General features: G+C 45.1%; 1 protein-coding gene across 2 annotated transcripts in view; it reads left to right on the top strand.

Moving 5' to 3' along the window:
• Positions 1 to 20,000, top strand: part of zfhx4 (zinc finger homeobox 4) — a 135,899-nt gene that overhangs the window by 25,561 nt on the left and 90,338 nt on the right. For both annotated transcript variants that reach the window (XM_084048052.1, XM_084048051.1), the window contains exons 2-5: positions 13,144 to 13,653; positions 14,395 to 16,543; positions 17,445 to 17,681; positions 19,424 to 19,721. In XM_084048052.1, the coding sequence (XP_083904178.1) occupies positions 13,190 to 13,653; positions 14,395 to 16,543; positions 17,445 to 17,681; positions 19,424 to 19,721 (3,148 nt within the window). In that variant the 5' untranslated portion in view covers positions 13,144 to 13,189. The remainder of the gene's footprint in view (positions 1 to 13,143; positions 13,654 to 14,394; positions 16,544 to 17,444; positions 17,682 to 19,423; positions 19,722 to 20,000) is intronic.

The raw sequence follows: 20,000 nt of genomic DNA, 5'->3' as shown, positions 1-20,000 counted from the left end.
ACTTCATGGCTATCGTTAGGGATTGTAGCCGTAATGTGATCTTAGATCAGATTTTGTGACCTGTCATTTACCAAGGCTGATGTTTCTCATGTTACTCGTTAAGAGTTAAAAGCATGCATCCATCCATATACCCTGGACTGATACCCTCTTTGACGATTTGACAATTTAGGCATTTAGCAGACGCTCGTATCCAGAGTGACTTACAATAGGCTCTATGAACAGCAGCCATATTGTAAAGAAATTGGGCCTCTTCCTTACTACCTTCACAGGTGTGTTACCAATGATACTAGTAATGAAGGCTCTGTTCCATTCTGCTCAAACAGAGTCAGGGTGCTGATATTGTGCACGTTGGCTCATTGGAAACACGCAGGTACACCAGTGGGTCTCAAAGTGTGGTCCAGGGACCCTCATGGTCCCTTGAGGGGGTTCCAATTCCAAATGAACCCTTACAGGTATGTAACTCAGAGAGTGTACAAATGGAACCAAATGGACCAGTAAGGGTCCATTTGGTTCCATTTGTACACTCTCTGAGTTATGAAGGTCCTTGAAATTAAAACGTTTGAGAACCACTGTGCTAAACTAAAGGGAACAGAGCCTTCATTAGTATCATTGGTAATACCTGTGAAGGAAGTAAGGAAGAGGCCCAACTTCTGTCCAAATATGGCTGCGGTGCATAGAGCCAATAAGCAAGGTGAACACATACATCAAATGCAGAGAGACAATGTAGTGCCTCAGTAAACTATAGGATCACAGGTAAACCAAGAATCTAGCATCAGTCTAAAAAACTATATACTATCAAAAATGATAATCTGTACAATGGAACTATTAGGATACCAGGTAAACAGACTTAGCACCTGACTATAAATAACATGCTATCTAAATTACATTTTTAACATCGTGGTCCAAGAAAAACAAGCCATTTTCTAGGCATTTATTGCATTCAGAGTCTGAGCCAACCGTCGTTATATGCTGGCCTCGGTCGGATCACATCCGGTTGCTTTGTGTTGCACACCTGGTCAAGACATTTCTGGCGATTTGCATATCTGACCACTTTTTTTGTTTCCTCTTTGACGCTTGTCAGCTCAAATGTCGCCCCATATCTCCTATATTACCCAGGTTATTTTTCCCTCCGAACAATGAAATATCAGGTACGGACCTTGGGGCATTTGAGTGTAATGTTACCAGAGCAACCAATGAGACCAATTTACTTGTCATCGACTTCAGGCTTGGTTCGCGCATACCTGCTCAAGGGGGGAGGGTGGGAGGGGTGGGGGGGGCAGGAGGATCCTTCTCCTCTTCTGTCTTTTCTCTCTCTCTCTCTCTCTCTCCCTCTCACTCTCTCTATCTCTCTCTCACTCCCCTGCTCTTTCTTCTTTCTCTCTCTCTCTCTCTCTCGGGCGTAGTTTTTTGATTCTGATTCGCTAAAAGGCATCTTTGTGGCGGAGAAGGTAATTTGTCGAACAAGATTCCAGTGCTAAATGGAGTGGCTTGCGTTGCTTTAGGTGTCTGGGACCGCGCCTCGCCCGGTAATGATAAGGTGTCGTTTGGGTAATGAAGGCCCTCGCTCGCCCGGGAGACGCGGGCGGCAGAGAGAGAGGGGATAGAGGGGAAGGATAGACAGACAGAGAGAGAGAGAGGGGAGGAGGAGGAGAGGGAGCTACTGCATCTAGTGTCTAATATTACACCTCCAGGCGACACACACACACACACACACACACACACACACACATACACACACACACACACACACACACACACACACACACACACACACACACACACACACACACACACACACACACACACACACACACACACACACACACACACACACACACACACACACAGGCAAAGAAACCTTTTGTGAAGTAAAAAAGTAGAGGAAGACGAAAAACACTTGGTCACGACAGAGCCATTGCACGCACACACGCACATACAAACTCACTCACACATCCTTCTCCTCTCCATCAACCCCCCTCATCCTTTTGCAGTTATCCCCCCCCCCCCACTACTTTCAACAGAGAGCATTAAGCTTCTTCTGTGATTATGTGTATAGTGTGTGTGTGTGTGTGTGTGTATGTGTGTGTGTGTGTGTGTGTGTGTGTGTGTGTGTGCGCGCGCGCGCGTGCGTGCGTGTGTGTCTGTGTTCTTTGATGGCGACCGAAGGCTCCTCTCTCTCACATTGTGCAGGAGATAATTCCCCTCTCCTCCTTGATCTCCCTGTTTTTTTTTTCTCCACTTCTTTCTCTCTCTCTTTCCTTCCATCCCTCCTTTTCTGCATGGCAACAAATAAACAGGCCTAATTAGAGCTGAGGAGGCCCCATTCAAGGAGGAACTGACAGTGTGGGGAGATGGATGCCGGGGCTTTTCACGGGCGCCCTTCACCTTTGTCTTTGGCTAACACTGGCTGACATTTTGATAGAGGGTTTGGTGTTGGGGCAGAGTGGCCTCATGCCGGGAGAGGGATGACCTTCATGAAGACCTTGGGGTGGAAAAGGGATGGACACACACACACCCCATTGGTCTCACGCTGGTCCTTCTTTCTGACTTTGTTGTTTTGACTTTGCGGGGCTGTGCCTGCCTGAGCGAGTCGCTTTGAAGACGCAATCTGGAATTGATCCGATCCGCTGAAAAGTTTGGGATGTGGAGTTTGACGTGCAGATTAGCGAAAAGCTAAAGCCTTTTTCTAGCCACTTTTGACTTAAAGTCTCTCTCTGTCTCTCTGGTTAAAATAAGTGTTAAATAGCACATTATTTTCTTATAGTACTCATTGCTATAGAGTGTTTGTTCAGTAAATCGAGCTCCCATGTCTCTCCAGCTCTTTTATTAAACAGAAAATGCATTTTCAGTGCTCTCTCCTGATTGGCTTAAATTTTGTCACCTACCTGAACATGTACTATATTCTGTTTACTAAAGAGCTGGAGAGACCCCTGTGACCGAACAAACGCTCTGTAGCAATGATTATTACTATCAGAATATAGTACTTTAACCTTTTTAACCAAAAATATCACTTACCCTACCTTTAACTGCATTGTTCTTGTTTTGTTAGAAGGTGTAGAAACGTTGTAAATGTGCATAAAGCTTTAAAATATCCTGTTGAGCCGTCAAAACCAAAACGTGTTGGTGTCACACTGCAATTACACATTGAGATTTGGGCTGCTGCTCTGACTAGCCTGCTGGACAAAACAACTTAAAGGCATAGTACTGTATGTAACTTTGCCCTGTTTACATAACAATACAATAAACACATTGTTTTACCCATCATTTCCATCTGTACCAGCAGTTATCAGCCACTGGAGTAGTGTGGTGGTGTTTACCTGCAAGAACACACTGCCTTCTCGCTGTGTTTTGGTTTCTTTTAGTAGACAGGGACGTTTTTTGGCCAACCAAAAACAAACAGTGAAAACACTAAAATTCGGCAAGAGAGCAGTGTGTTTCTGTAGGTAAAATCCAGTGCATAACACCCCAACAATACCTATACACAAATACAACAAAATCATGGATTATATTTATATAATTCATGAATTGAAGTCATTGCATGTAGTCTCATTATATGTTGATGTACAGAGTGGAGCCGTCTTATCAATGAAGTGTGTAAAACGCTTGAAAAATCACAGTCTTGAATGCAATTATGACGTTGTTATAATTATGCATTGTAACTCTAGTTCTGTGAGCCCTATATGGCAGTAGTTCTCAAAGTGGGGTCCAGGGACTCTCACTCAGGGGTCCTTGAGAGTGTGCAAATGGAACCAAATGGACCCTTACAGGTCCATTTGGTTCCATTTACACACTCTCAAGGAGTTATGGATGGTCCTTGAAATTAAAAATAAGCTTGAGAAACCAATGGGATGAACGGCTAAACCTCCCCATTAGAGAGTGAAGCCTTTGTGAAACAGAAGTAGGGGATTTTTTTGACCAGACATTCTGAAACCTCTGGGTGTAAATATAGCCTATATTGTACTGTGTATGGCCAACTTTGGCTCTCAGGACGACAATGTTCCTATTCGGGGGGTTTTATTACCGTTTCCCCTCTGTGCTTCTTGCTACTTCTGTGTGTTTGTGTGCATACTGTAAGTACTTTAAGAAAAGCTGGAGTTAGAGAGAGAGAGAGAGAGTAGATTAGAAGAATAGACAAACGTGAAGATGGGGGCAGAGGGGGGGGGGGGGGTGCTTTTGAACGCCCCTTTCAGGAGCTTCTGAAAAGCAGATGGGGGAGAGAGAGAGAGAGAGAGAGAGAGAGAGAGAGAGAGAGGGAGAGGGAGAGGGAGAGAGGGAGGGAGGGAGGGAGGGAGAGAGAGAGAGAGGGAGAGAGATGGTTGAGATTGAGGGGAGAGCAGGAAAAACAATAAGCCACAGAGTGAGTCTGTCAGAGCAGTGCAGAGAACTAGCAGTGTCCCAAGCAGAGGCATTCCTCTGCTTTTATTCACCTCTCACAGGATCAGATCTGCCACTTTAATCACCTTGGTCTGTGTCTGTCTGTGTGTGTGTGTGTGTGTGTGTGTGTGTGTGTGTGTGTGTGTGTGTGTGTGTGTGTGTGTGTGTGTGTGTGTGTGTGCGTGTGCGTGTGCGTGAGCGTGCAGGGGGGGACATGCTTAATTAAAAAACAGAGGTAGGAGCGACTGAGGCCATCTCCTTTGTTCTTTGTGAAAAGAAGGGAACTGTTTCTGAGGGTGGAAAAACCTGGGCTTCATTGTGAGTCTCTCTCACTCTCTCTCTCTCCCGCTCTCTCTCTCTCTCTCTCACTCTCCCAATGAAAGAAAAGGAGTGCGGTTGGTTAGCAGAGCGAAGGAGGCCAGTGGGAGAGAGACAGGTGAATGAGAGAGAAGGAGAGAGAGAAGGAGAGAGAGAGAGAGAGAGAGAGCGAGAGAGAGAGAGAGAGAGAGAGAGAGAGAGAGAGAGACCGACCGTGTGACAGGGAGGGCACTGACTAAGCACAGCGGTAACATGATCTGCCTAAAAAAACTAAACACTGTGAGCTCTGCTGCACCGAAATTATGTCCTGATAATGTAGAAAAAACAAACACCAGCAAACTGAATAAACTACGAGTCTAAATACTTTGTTGTCTGGAACATTTATTTGTGCTGCAAAGAAAACGCACAGTTTTGCCCTGTTTTGAAATGAGGGGGATGAATAACTTTATCACTCGTGACTCTTAACGTCCAGCTATCGCTGACACCCGGTGTTAAAGTTAATGCTAACACATGCTAAACGGATTAGGATGACTTCAAACACGTCCAGCGGCCCACAGCGGACCGGTTCTTTGGAATAAAAAAAAGGGCTAAACTATAAGCTATAAGGCTATTGCGTGCTAATGAGAGGCCATGATGAGGCTCGCGGGTGCTTTTCAAATGGCTTAGCGTGGAGACAAGTGAATGGTGATTATCTGAACGGTTAGAGAGCCCGCCTGGGAAGCCAAAGGTCCCGCAGGTTCGATTCCAGGCCTCAGCAAATGTGTCGAAGCGTCCCTGAGCTTAGGCACTTAGACCTATTCCCCTATAACTGCTTCCTATACACGAATCCACGGCGCGCTGCCCTGCGCGCCGCCATTGCTGTGGTCTTACGTCCGCGTAGCGTTCAGACCGCAGCAATGGCTGCGCGCAGGGCAGCGCGCCGTGGATTCGTGTATAGTGGCGAATCTCGATGAAGATCGGTCAGAAAAAGCTCCCACTCGGGTCTGTCTGGCTTTTTGGTTGATCTTGTCAGAACCCGCCTCTTACTCGATTTTTTGATTGGTTAGTTGAACAATATGACTTTGATGAGTGGCACTCCTCTCCAAATGCTCTCTAAACTACTCTCTACTCCGGGCACCTGAGTGCGCCGGCACAAAAAACGCCGGCGAGAGTGCTAAAACGCAAGGTCTGATGCCGAGAAGAGGAGCTAACTCTGAGAGCGTACAAATGGAAGGGGTCCATTTGGTTCCATTTGTACACTCTCAGAATTAGAGACCTGTAAGGGTCCATTTGGTTCCATGTGTACACTCTCAGAGTTACCGACATGTAAGGGTCCGTTTGGAAGAACCCATGACAGCGAGCATCAGCCTATAACAACTACAGTCCTCCAGGCACAGATATTTGGAACGTACGCTGGCATACACACTCTCTCTGCTGCTACCCTCTCAGTGTACAACCAGGCGGCATGATGATGCAGCAACATTCCCACCACACATACAGGCTAACGTCCGCTGTCGGGGGGAAACCTTGTATGACCAAGACTATACATTTTTGGGAAATGTAAAAGAAATAAAGAAAAAGTACCAATGTTCAAATGGATCCAATGTAGTTATTATCTAGTCACATCTCTTGTTAATACTAATTCATCGGTTAATTATTTATAACACACTTAATCACTTTAACATACATTTCTTTTTTCCTAAAATAGCTGAAATAGCGGATCTTCTAAGCTCACAACGTGTCACATCGCAACACATTGTGAGCTTGTAGATCAGCTATTTCTGCAACTTTTTGTGAGACACTTTAGTAAGATGAAGCGGGGCATTAATTTATGAAAAAAACATTGTTCAAAAAGTTTAAATATGGAGATATGAGGTTTCTAAGGGGGGCTAGTGGCTTGCAGTGTACGTGTAAACAGCTGCTAGCCTGTTAGCATGGAGGTGATATGTCAGTGCCAAGTGCTTAACAACACGTTGGCTTATCCAAAACAAGACATAATTCTGTACTTAAAGTGTTAGGAGATGCATAATTCATATACTGCAGAGTTTTATGTCCGAGCTACAGTTCAAAAAGGGGGGAGGGGATTGTGGTTCACCCCGATGGAATAAGCAGGAAAAAGACACAGTGACGTGTAGTAAATCCTGTCGTATTGTGTCGTATTAGATCTCAAACCCTCTACTTTTTGCTTTGCCCGCAATGACTGTTTTGCACAAGCGTTGGAAAGGACATGGGCGAATACAAATGAAATATTTATATAATTGTTGTCGGGCAGAAATCTTGTATCTCCTCCATATTTACACTTTTAATATGTTTTTCCGTAAATTAATGCCCTCGTTCATCATACATTAGTGTCACACAGAAGTAGTGAAAATAGCTGATCTACCATGTGACTACTGTCTACTGATGTGGCGTGTTGTGAGCTTGTAGATGAGCTATTTTCACTATTTTATGTTATTTTTTCAATGGTTTTAAATGGTCATACAAGGTTTCCATTCGACAGCGACATTATGGTTGGCTGTAGGAATGGGATGCATTATTGTTGGCCCCACGAATGGATAATTTATGGGCTTAGAAGGCAGAAGCACGTTAAGTACATGTAGGGAGCTCTTCAGTGTAGGATACATGTTTATTTTTCCCCCCAACACTGTCGGATGTGTTTTATCGTCTTATTTTGTGTTGAACCGAAGCGTCATACGAGCACATGTATGAAACACATTGAAGGACATCATGAACACACACAGAAGAACACACACGCACGAGCGCTTGCAGCTTTCTGTGGCCAAACTTCTTCGTGAAAAACTTAAATATAGACTTGCGTGAGAAAATACCTCAAAAACATCATCGCAACAGCCAGTAGACAGACTGACAGACTGACAGACAGACAGACAGGCAGAGAGACAGGCAGAGAGGCAGACAGACAGACAGACAGACAGACAGACAGACAGACAGACAGACAGACAGACAGACAGACAGAGAGAGAGAGAGACAGACAGACAGACAGACAGAGACAAAGACAGTTCTTCATGTAGACAGGCAGGCAGAGAGAGAGATAGAGAGAGAGAAAGAGAGAGAGAGGGTGTATTATAAGTACCATGCATTCTTGTGGCGTTATACACACATTCTGACTGCTACCCAATCCTTTCTTGTTTTTAGGACACAAAGCTAATTGCTGCTAATTTCCAATGCTTGTTCCAAGCATGAATTAACATGTATAGATGTATGTTAAGACAAAAAGGCTTATTTTCAGCTTCGGCACCAGAAGAACCGTAGGCTCCAAATAATGTTTATGTCATCTCTGTCGGGAAGAAATCTCGTATCTCCATATTTCTTTTTTCGCAAGTTAGTTCCCTACTTCGTCGTACAAGACAGTCAAGCAAAAGCAGTGAAAATACCCAATCTACAAGCCCATAACACGTCGCGATGCAACGCATCCTTGGGCTTGCAGATTGGCTATTTTAACCATTTCTTTGATTTTTGTTCCATTTCCTGAAAAGTAACGGTTTTGGACATAGAAGGTTTTCGCCCGACAGCGACGATATGTAATTACAAGTGTTTGTTTTAACCTGTTTGGAGTATACCACATGGGTGGGGCTCAACCGCGTCAAGATATTTCCACTGAGTTTTCAGACAGTCGCCCCAACCAAATGTACTCGAAAAAGAGAAAATACCAGAGTGGCTAAAATTTCCGCTATTCATTGCTTGACTTTATTCTAGCCTGTATGCGGTATATAGACGCCACCCATTTGGCACGATCTTATGGTGTAAAACAAACGATCACCAAGTATACCGAGGGTACCGATATAACCCCATGGATCTTCTGCGTGGATGAGTCATTGTGTGTTTGCTTAAAGTCATTCTGTCTGTCACTGCCACGTTCCAAATGATAATCATTCGAAATTCATTATCTACTCTTTTGTGATTTGTGATTTTTATTTATTTAATTTACTCTGCCTTTAATCTCGCCGATTTAGCACATCTGACACAGATAGAGAGAGCGAGAGAGAGAGAAAATAATTTCTCTCATTCTCTGTTCTGTATTATTATTATTTTTTTAATCTATCACTAGTCTCCCCATGGAATCATCTCTGGGTTATCTCAGATTAGACTTGATTATAGCACACACACGAACACACACACACACACACACACACACACACACACACACACACACACACACACACACACACGGACACACGGACACACGGACACACACAACCACACACACGCACCCACGTTTGATTTCATTCCTAACGCTTTTACTGTCCCTCCAAGAGCTTTGTTTAGCCTTGGATTGTTGCAGATTAATCCTCTAATTGCTTTTGTAGCTCCGTAGCGAGAGAGCGAGTGAGAGGGAGAGAATTAAGCAGCAGGTGGAAAGGGTTAAAGGTTAACACACGGGCTCTTTAAAACCCTGCGTTCCGATGCCAGCTCATTTTCACACAAACCGTATCACCGCTATTTCAAACCTTTGCCTTCGATTCCGATGAATGATCGATTATGTTATTAAATATAGTGAAAATATTTTCACTACTTTCTGTACGCCATCATTGTACAAGTATAATACAGGGTTAAGTGGTTAAATATTTAAAAAATCTATATCAATGTTTTAGTGTCGATTCGTGGCTATGTAAAAAACAAAGAAAAACTGCTTCTAAATCTCGGTTTTGATATATTTTCGGTTAATTGCACAGCCCCCTAACACAAACCATCTGAAACGGCGCGCTGATGTTCTTGCTAAGCAAGAGAAAGGAGAGCAAATATAATTAGGAAAACTTCATTATTTTCCCCCTGCTTTCATTCTCCTTTTTTTTCTCCTCTCTCTCACTTTCACGGTTCTCGTTCTGTTTGGTGTTTGTGAAATGACATCTCTTTGATTACGAAATGAAATGATTGACTGGTAGGAGGGCCGCCGTGTGGTGCTCTGGCACATTTCTCCCTCTCCCTGTGTGTGTGTGTGTGTGTGTGTGTGTGTGTGTGTGTGTTCGTGTTCGTGTGTGTGTGTGTGTGTGTCTGTGTGTCTGTGTGTGTGTGTGTGTGTGTGTGTGTGTGTGTGTGTGTGTGTGTGTGTGTGTGTGTGCGCGCGCACGTGCGTGTGTGTGCGCGTGCGTGTGCGTGCTCTCCAAGAGATTGAAGTAGTGAAGGGGTTGAGAGATGGGCAGCAACCCAGGATTGATAACATCTCACTGGTATTCCAAACATCATTCCTCATGGCAGCTTGCCTCCTCTCTCTCTCTCTTTTCTCTCTCTCTCTCTCTCTCTCTCTCTCTCTCTCTCTCTCTCTCTCTCTCTCTCTCTCTCTCTCTCGCTAATATATTTTTTTCTGAAAATGCACTCATTCTCTGAAGGTGCTTTTTGAATAGAATTTGTAATCTGCAAACATCATTCATTTAAACAAGACTTAACCAGTCGAACCCCAGCATCCAAATTCTGGGGGGAACATCAGCCAAAAATAGCCTCATATATCGACTATTTTTGTCGAAGAGATTTGGGTGTAGACAGAAAAAAGAGCTCCAAGTACAGAGCCAAACCCTATTCCGTATATTGTGTTACCTTCCTTGTATTTTTACAGTTTGTATAGTACCTTTGTGATATATATCAGTGGCTTAATTTGCTGCTAATCCACACAACTCCTGAGCTGAAAGAACAGGCCCAAATATAGATTCACCAAAAAACACACACACAAAAGTCCACCTTTCCCCTTAAAACAATCAATGCTGCCTTGGCAGCAACGGCGAGACCGATAGCGGCCTTGCTTCTGTGTGTTCTGGATTTCGTTGTTGTTGGGCGAAACCTTGTATGTCCGAAACCGTTCCCTTTTCATTATTATTTTAAAAACGTGTTGATGCGTTGCGACGCATTGTTGTGCTTGTAGATCTGATAATTTCACTATTCATCGTACAGCGAAGTATATAAGGCTTGAGTGGTTGGTGCACTCATTGTGTTGATGAAGTGTAAGGATGGGACAGTTAAATGGTTAACCGTAATGTGTGTCACTAACCGTTTATGACTAAATTATCTGAATTAATTAAACTTAAATAATATCTATAATTGTTCCTCATTCAATATTTTACAATATCTAATAACATAGAGAAGAAATTTGAAAAGAAGAATGTATAATATCTAATCTATTGTCTAATTTGATCTAATGTATATTCATTTACAAAACATGTTTTAGGCCCTATTTGAACGGCCCACACATAGGACTGCAACTTTATTTATTGATATGACGTCATAGACGGTTAATCGCCTACGTTACACAAAGGTAAAAAAAAAGGTCCAAATGCTCATCCCTATAATGTAGTGTTGGCCTTCACTGTTAGGAAACCAAAACAAAGTGGACTCTACAACAGAGGTGCACCTGCTGCCAGCCTTTCTCATTTCACAGCGCTGAGGTATTTTATGATCAGAAAACAACTGTTTCTGGAACCATTCCCCCTTTAAAACTCTTACCACACACAGCAAGATGCCCAGTGTTAATTTAACTCTGAGAATGTGTAGGTCCACTATAATTATGTTTTATTAAACACTTGAGGATTTTCCCTGACAGGGACGGGGAGAAGGATCAGGTTTTGTTTGTGCAACAGTGGGCATACAGTTGACTAAGTTCATTTACTCAAGTATTGTACTTAAGTACAATTTCACTGTACTTTTTCTTTACTTGAGTGATTTTACTTGACACTACATCTCAGAGGCAAATGCTGTACTTTTTACTCCGCTACCATTATTTGACCGCTTTTGTTAGTTAGTTTGCACATTTACAGTACATTATTGTACATAATCAAATTATTAATGAAAAATCTATTTTCATTTTTGGCCGATCTGTGAGCTTGTAGATCAGCTATTTCCTAAGTATAGAATAGGGCTTAAGTAGTTATGATCAATAACTATTCCAATGACATGATATATATATGAATCAACTAAAGCCTTAGTACTTTGACCGAAGTACATTTTTGAATGCAGACCTTTTTACTTGTAAAATAGTAGTATTTGTACACTCTGGTATTTCTACTTTTACTTAAGTAGTTCTTCAATCCACCACTGGTTGTTGTTGTGCCCCCCCTCCCTCCAGCCTTGTTACCAAGGGTCTTCTCTCTCTCTCTCTGGGGTCAGCAGGGAGAAGATTTAGAGAAAACTTTTGTCCAAAGATGAGTTGTTATTAATTCTGTGGGGGCGGTTGAACCGGCTGAGTCTGTCAGCTTTAAGACAAAGACCTGAGTGGGAGCTTTTCTCTTTCTCTCTCTCTCTCCCTCTCTCTCTCTCTCTCCCTCTGCCAGTATGATATTGGATTTCTCCCTCTCTCTTCAAAAGTTGTCATGGCACTGGCCTGCTTATCTCCTCAGCGGTGCGCGATTGCAAACAGACACGGAAAGGTAGACAATAGTCCTGTGTTATTTGATTGCATTAAAGTTACAGCTTAGGAATTTTCTGTGTGTGTGTGTGTGTGTGTGTGTGTGTGTGTGTGTGTGTGTGTGTGTGTGTGTGTGTGTGTGTGTGTGTGTGTGTGTGTGTGTGTGTGTGTGTGTGTGTGTGTGTGTGTGTGTGTGTGTGTGTGTGTGTGTGTGAGTGTGTGTGTGTGAGTGAGGGAGACAGCCTGATTGGAATGAGGGTTTTTTTGTGAGACGTGAGTGCGTTTTTTAGATGGCTGTGTCTTTTTTTTTTGTTTTATTCCCATTCACATGGATTTAAAGTTCACAGTCACCATGACTGATTCCAGTCATTTGGATTCCATAGAAACCAGCATGTCTTATATGGAAGCATAATGGAAACGGAGCTCTAATGTGGGGGAGGCTCCTTTTCATACTGTTTCACACATCACAGATTAGAACGTGGCCCGACAAAACGCTTCAATCATGATATTTTGTTTTGCTTTATTACATGAGTTTATTCACGAGTGAATTACTACATAGTTCATAGAGCCAGACCCATATATACTGTAAATAGATTTGGACGATATATGGGTATATTATATATATATTTTGACCACATTGGTATCAGCATTTATGCAGTCGATTTTTCCAGATTTTTAACCACTCAAGCTGATGTCTCTGTTTTGGGTTTTATGTTTTGGCTTTTATTTTTTGCTTTATTGTTAATCATTTGTACTTTTTTCCGTAAAGCACTTGTGCTTTATTCTTGCTCTGTAAAGCACTTTGAGCTGCATTTCATGTCATGAAAGGTGCTATACAAATAAAGTTTATTATTATTATCAAAGTCAATTGATTGTGTTCCGGCTTGGATCAATGGAACTAATGTAGTATATTTGTAAGTTCACATTTATAGCAATGATATTTTTAAAGGTTTTAAATAGAGTATATATATACAGTATATATATGTTTTTAATATATTAATGTTATGAATAAAGGTCTCTCGCCAGTTATTTGGGGACCACCTTACAGTATCCTCACGTGCCCACCAGGTTTGTGAACGGCTGTCCTAACCCTCCTTGTCTCTGTTTTGTCATCCTCCACTCAGGTCCCTGTTAGGCTGGATGAGATGAGAGCCCTATGTAGCCGTCGTCATGGCAACCTGTGACTCTCCCCCTATGGTGTCGTCACGGCAGCAGGAACATGGTGGCCAGAAGCTGGACGCTGTTGCCGAGGACAACTCCGCCGTCGTCGCCATGGAGACCAGTGTCGCCAACAACAACAACCACAACAACAACGGCGCTGCCGCCGGCAGCAGCAGCAGCAACAACAACAACAACCGATCGTCTCCAGTCGCCGCCGGAGAGTCGGAGAAGGGGGGGTCCGCGAGCCCCCTGAGGAGCGCCGCCGCTAGCCCCGCCACCACTGTTAGCGTTAGTGCGACAACCAGCGGCCCTGCCGGCGAGCAGAGCCGGAGAGAAAGCTTTACTACCGGGAACGCCAACGGGAGCGTTACCGGGACTTTACAAGGAGGAGCGGCGTTGGGCACGGACTGTTCCGCCCCCGCCACCTCTCCCGTGGCGCCCGCCAAGGAGATCCCCTGCAACGAATGTTCTAGGTCAGTATGCGATTCAACTGGGGGGCCCCGAGGGGAACTTTTCTTGTGGCCCCTGGAACACATTCCAATGTAAAAAATAAATGTAAATCAAAAACAATTGACAAGAGAGACCACTGTATAGACAAAATAATAGTTGTAATGCCTTCAAACAGCTATGTTTACAAGCTTTTGTTTAGGGAAACTAACAAACAATTGGCTTAAACTCTTACAGACTACTCGGCAATGCATTTCGAGTACAAAAACTCTTCCTCAGGCAACAATGCAGCAGTCCATGGCTGCCTGAGGAAGAGTTATTGTAAAAAATAGCTGTTGGAAGGCATTAAAACATTTCTTTTTTGCATTTTACAGTGGTCTCCCGCCTCAATTGTTTTTGCTTTGGATGTTTGCCTCCTTGGGAACCCTCTAGGACTCCACTTTTCTGTGGCAAGAATAAATGTAAAAAAGAATGATTGGACGGTTGGTTGTACAATAAGGGAAAATGGTGGCATAGGGATGAATGTTTTTTTCATGCACTTATTGTAAGTCGCTTTGGATAAAAGCGTCTGCTAAATGACTGTAATGTAATAATGCAATAACCGTTAACCTAAACTCGTTATATATATATTATATATATTTAAAAAAAATAAGGTTTTGTAGGCGTTTCTGCCTTTATTGATAGTTTTAAACAAAGACAGGACAGGAAAGAGGGAGATTTTTCCGTCGTGTCCCCCTGCCTAATCCAGTTCCCTCTGCTTGTTCCAGGTCCTTCTCCAGTTTACAGAAGTACATGGAGCACCACTGCCCCAACGCCCGCCTGCCGAGCACGGCGGGGGGCCGCGGAGAGGACGACGAGGACGACACGCTCGCCATGGGCGCGGCGGGCGACGAGAGCGAGGACGGGGAGGAGCACGAGGGGCGCGACGGCGCCGAAGAAGCGGAGGCGAACAGCGAAATGGAGGAGGAGGAGGAGGAGGAGGACAGCGACGTGGAGAACCTGTGCGGCGAGATCGTCTACCAGCCTGATGGCTCCGCCTTCATCCTGGAGGACACCAAAGAGCAGCGCGGCGCCTCCGGCGGCCAGGGGGCGGGAGGGCTCTCTTCGGCCTCCCTCCAGTTCAGGGGCCTGCTGTCTCCCCAAGCCTTCCCCCCCACCACCAACGCCCAGGGGCACGCCAGCGGCCAGAGCCCCGGGCGGGGGGAGCGGGCCGCGGAGCAGCCCGCTGCACCCATGTCCTTCTACCCCCAGATCATCAACACCTTCCACATTGCCTCGTCCCTGGGGAACAAATCCCTGGTGGCCGACCACCCCTCCTTCCCAAATACCTCAGCTGGGGGGCTGGCGGGCGCCACCAGGCCCGTGTTGCACACTTTCCGCGTCTACGACCTCCGCCACAAGACCGACAAAGACTATCTGACGGCGGACGGCGCGGCCAAAAACTCCTGTGTGTCCAAAGATGTCCCCAACAATGTGGACCTGTCCAAGTTCGAGGGCTGCGTGGCCGACGGGCGGCGGAAGCCCGTGCTGATGTGTTTCCTGTGCAAGCTGTCGTTCGGCTACAGCCGCTCCTTTGTGACGCACGCTGTGCACGACCACCGCATGACCCTGAACGAGCAGGAGCAGAAGCTGCTGAGCAACAAGCACGTCTCCGCCATCATCCAGGGCATCGGCAAGGACAAAGAACCTCTTATAAGCTTTCTGGAACCAAAAAAATCCCCCAACTCTGTGTTACCCCACTACCCCTCGCCTGCAAACTTCCTGGGGCCAGACCCCGGGCTCCGCGGCCTGTGGAACGCTTTCCACAGCGGCGGCGGCGGGGAAAACGCCGAATCCCTCCAGGCGGGCTTCGCCTTCCTGAAGGGCAGCGCCAGCAGCAGCTCCTCCAACGACCAAACCCCCAGAACCCAACCCATGCCAAAGGCCGAGATCAACCCAAACTTCGGCGGAGGAGCCGCCGGTGCACGCAGGACCCCTGGCGGGAGTTCTGCTGCCGCCGCCGCCGAGGGCCGCGACGGCGAGAGTGACTGCAAGGGCCACGTGAGGGATGCACGCACTTTGCATCCCAACGGGCCCGACCTAGGCCAGTACGCGGCCGTCAAGCGGGAGCCCGGCGCCACGGCGGGAGGAGAGTGCCCGGAGCAGGACGACGACGCGTTTTCCAACGGAGGCGGCGTGGAGACGGAGGAGGAGGAGGTGGAGCGCGCCATGGGCATGGGCATGCCCATGGGCATGCCCATGATGGCGAGCCAGCGGGCCGACAGCACCAGTAGCAAAGATTTCCCTCTCTTAAACCAAAGCATTTCCCCCCTGTCCAACAGCGTGCTGAAGTACAACAGCGACAACGGCAAAGGCCTCGCCTCCTCCTCCTCCCTGGCCGCCTGCGAGGAGCTGGAGCTGGAGAAGGGTCGCCTGGCGGCCGCCCTGGCGGCGGCCAGGGACCGCGAGAGCAGCAACGACTCGGCCAGCGACGCCCTCCTGGGCGGCCGCGACGGGTCCCCGCCCCTCTCCCACCCCCTCGACATGATGATCATGCGCGGCAGAGACGACGAGAGCCCGGGGCCCCTGCACCAGCACGGAGTCAACCCCGGCACCCCGGGGACCCCCGGGACCCCGGGTCCGGGCGAGGGGTCCCCGGGCAGCGGGGTGGAGTGCCCCAAGTGTGACACGGTGCTGGGGTCCTCGCGGTCCCTGGGCGGTCACATGACCATGATGCACTCGCGGAACTCCTGCAAGACGCTGAAGTGTCCCAAGTGTAACTGGCACTACAAGTACCAGCAGACGCTGGACGCCCACATGAAGGAGAAGCACCCCGAGTCGGGCGGCTCGTGCGTGTACTGCCGCACGGGCCAGCCGCACCCACGCCTGGCCAGGGGAGAGAGCTATACCTGCGGATACAAGCCCTTCCGCTGTGAGGTCTGTCCAATCCTGTGTTCTTAGATAGACCATAAAGTGCCACGCAGTTAGTGTCACATAAAAAAATGCTGCTTATTACCCGAAAAAAAGTTTACTGGAAGGCAATCATCTAGTGTTTAATACCTTATGTACAAGTATCATTATGTAGGAAAATATGATGTTTTTTTTTGTTTTTGTGAAGAATTGAAAGGAGTTTGTGTGAGGGCACTATTCTTTAAAATGAGTTAGCACTTAACCTTAACCTGCTACCGACATTTTAGTTATTAGGCATCCCACTAGAGTTCTAGTTTTCTTCTTTGATTACTATTTTGTTTGTTACATTCACACATATGACAATAGAATAACACTTAAAAAATGGATAGTTCCATTGCTTGAAGTCCCATTGTTAAATACACCTAGGATGCAATTTATGTTTTCCTATTGCAAGGTAAGAAGAATGCTCCTTTTGTTATGAAAAACTGTTTTAATTGGGATGTGTCTATGATTGTCATGTTGCCATATTTGGTAACCGTTTTAGAAAAGCAATAATTCTTGATTTTATAACATCTAGGATGTTATAACAGCTAACAGCTGTCGGGTGGAAACCTCATATGTCCAAAAAGCGTTTGTCACAAGCTCTTGTTAATATTTTTTATTGGTTCAATATTTATAAAACCACTTTCACTGTCAAAATGTTTCAAAACCATCAAAAGTAGCAGACCTACAAACTCACAACGCATTGCTATGCGACACCTTGTGAGCTCGTAGATGTGATATTTTTTTATACTGTAGTGACACACTGAATTAGGATATTAATTTACCCCCCAAAAAAATAAAAAATATGAAACATGGAGATATGAGGTTTTCTGCTCCAACAGCAATGATACATTGTCTTATATATTATTGTGCGGTTCACCTATAGGTGTGTAACTACTCCACCACCACCAAGGGCAACCTGAGCATCCACATGCAGTCGGACAAGCACCTCAACAACGTGCAGACGCTGCAGAACGGCGGCGTCGCCTGCGAGCCCCAGTTCAACCACAACCACAACCACGTCAACCCCGTGCCCAGCGCCAGTCTGGTGGCCGGGGGCTGCGGCGTGCCGGGAGCGCCCTCGCCCTCCAAACCCAAACAGAAGCCCACTTGGCGCTGCGAGGTAATAAATACACACTGAGTGCATCATTGTAGCCCCCGAGGATAAGCAGTGTTGTTGCTCATTGGCTTGTTGCAGTGAGCGGCACCACAATGAACTGCTTTATTCAACCTCCCTGCGTCACACACACACACACACACACACACACACACACACACTTATTATTTGTGCTTCTTTTACAGTAGTTAGGGGGGGCCGCTGGTAATTATTGAAACAAGCATTTTTTTCACACATTCTGAAGTGAAAGTACTGTGCATAAAAAGTGAACCATTAACCCTTTAAGGCCTGAGGTTCCGATTTTACAAAAAAAAAAGTTCTAATCCTATGTTACTATATCTGGTGGTTCTCAAACTGTTTCATGTCAAGGACCACCCAAAATTATATGTATTTGGCCGCGGACCCCTATCTGAAAAATATTTTGTTCCAGGGACCCCCAGAAGCAAAGATTTGAGTTACGAATGTTCGCTTTAAAAAAATATATATTCAAAGATTTTCAAAGATGTTCACGATTTTTCAAAAAATAGCAGATCTACAAGCTCAGGCACTCAGTGCCGTGCTATGAGCTTGTATATCTGCTATTTTTGAATAGCCCAGAGTATAAAATAATGGTTATGGCTAAAAATCTAAAATGACACAGTGTGCGTTCCTGGATTGAATGGGTTAAAGTTACAATCGCTCACTAATGCTCATTATAATATGGCACTATTTCTGTCTACTCACTCTGTGACTGTGTATTTTTTTTATTAATGCAAGAACAATGGCTTCTATTTTCAGCAAGGGTGAAGCACTGTATCAAATGATCAATTAATCGACTGACATAAAGTTGAGGAAATTATTATTTTTGCAATTGAATAATCAGTCTAGAGATGTACTGTATTGTGTAAAACCAAAGTGTGAATGCTTGTCTTTGTTAGATTTTTTATAAGATAATTAAAATGATAAATCATTAATTATAATATATATTAATTGGATAGTTGAAAAGCCCTATATGTACTGAATTTTGTACAACAAATAGTAAAAATAGTATCCACCTGTTTCCGTGGGAATTCACTGGGGCAAAGGCCCAGGGGGAAATATCCTGCGGTGGCACAGGAAGTAGGAAGTAGCAGCACAGTGTGTTTACATTTGCCAGCAGGGATTTTGAAGCTCTGCAATAGCTTTACAGCTATCGCATAGCTGTAAGGCTTTGGGCATGTAATGTTAAGCTTTGAGCTTCAGCCTATAACTTTTCTATCATCCAGAAAAAAAACATTGCATTACACTATGTAATGTTTTATGATACTGTTGATGAGGATCGAATAAAAAAAAAATCTAAATCTAATCTTTGGGCATGTCATAGAGGTTTTCAACCCTTTTCATATCAAGGTCCATTATTTTTTTGGCATTTGAGCCACGGACCACCGTTTGATGAGATTTAGCCTCTCAGACCCAAATCTTATAATATTCAAAATAACAATTCTTCTACATTCTCTAATTATAAGTAAGGGTCCATTTGGTTTCATTTTACGCTCTCAAGAGTTAAAGATCTAGGGTCCATTTGGATTACCAAATTTGGTTACCAACTCTCCATCATTTAGCTGGGGACCACCTGGAAACTCCTCAAGGACCACTGGTTGAAAACCACTGTCATAGATGAAAATGGTTAAAAAAAATGTCCAAAGTAGGGAAACCACTTTAATAATAAAGTAATACTAACAATAATAAAAATGATCGAATAAAAGATATCTGCCTTGCTGTCCTCGCAGGTGTGCGACTACGAGACCAACGTGGCGAGGAACCTGCGCATCCACATGACCAGCGAGAAGCACATGCACAACATGATGCTGCTGCAGCAGAACATGAAGCAGATCCAGCACAGCCTGCACCTGGGCCTGGCCCCGGCCGAGGCCGAGCTCTACCAGTACTACCTGGCCCAGAACATGGGCCTGGCCGGCGTCAAGCTGGAGAACCCGGCCGGTGGGCCCGGGGGTCCCGAGTCCCAGATGATGATCAACCCGTTCCAGTTGGACCCCGGGACCGCTGCAGCGCTCGGGTCCGGACTCGGTGGGTGTCCTTTATTCTTTGATTTATTTGATTTTATTTAGATTTCGTTGAATTAATTATAGCCGTTTGGGTTTTTTTTGCCGTATTTTTTGCCTTTTCTTCCGATTCTGTCTCTTGCTTGTCTTTTTACTTTAGTTATCTTTTCGTAAGATTTTGGTCATATTTCTGTGTATTTTAGCCATCATCATTTTAGCCTTCACATTTTTGTGTTTGTTTTTCTTTTTGTGTTGTTGACTATTTTATTTGTTTCATTCTGTAAATGCCTTTTCTTTTTCTTAA

The sequence above is a fragment of the Gymnoscopelus microlampas genome, assembly GCF_963454915.1.
Source record: "Gymnoscopelus microlampas genome assembly, chromosome: 22".
In the NCBI taxonomy this organism is placed as follows: Eukaryota; Metazoa; Chordata; class Actinopteri; order Myctophiformes; family Myctophidae; genus Gymnoscopelus; species Gymnoscopelus microlampas.
This window is presented reverse-complemented; position numbering and strand designations above follow the sequence as displayed.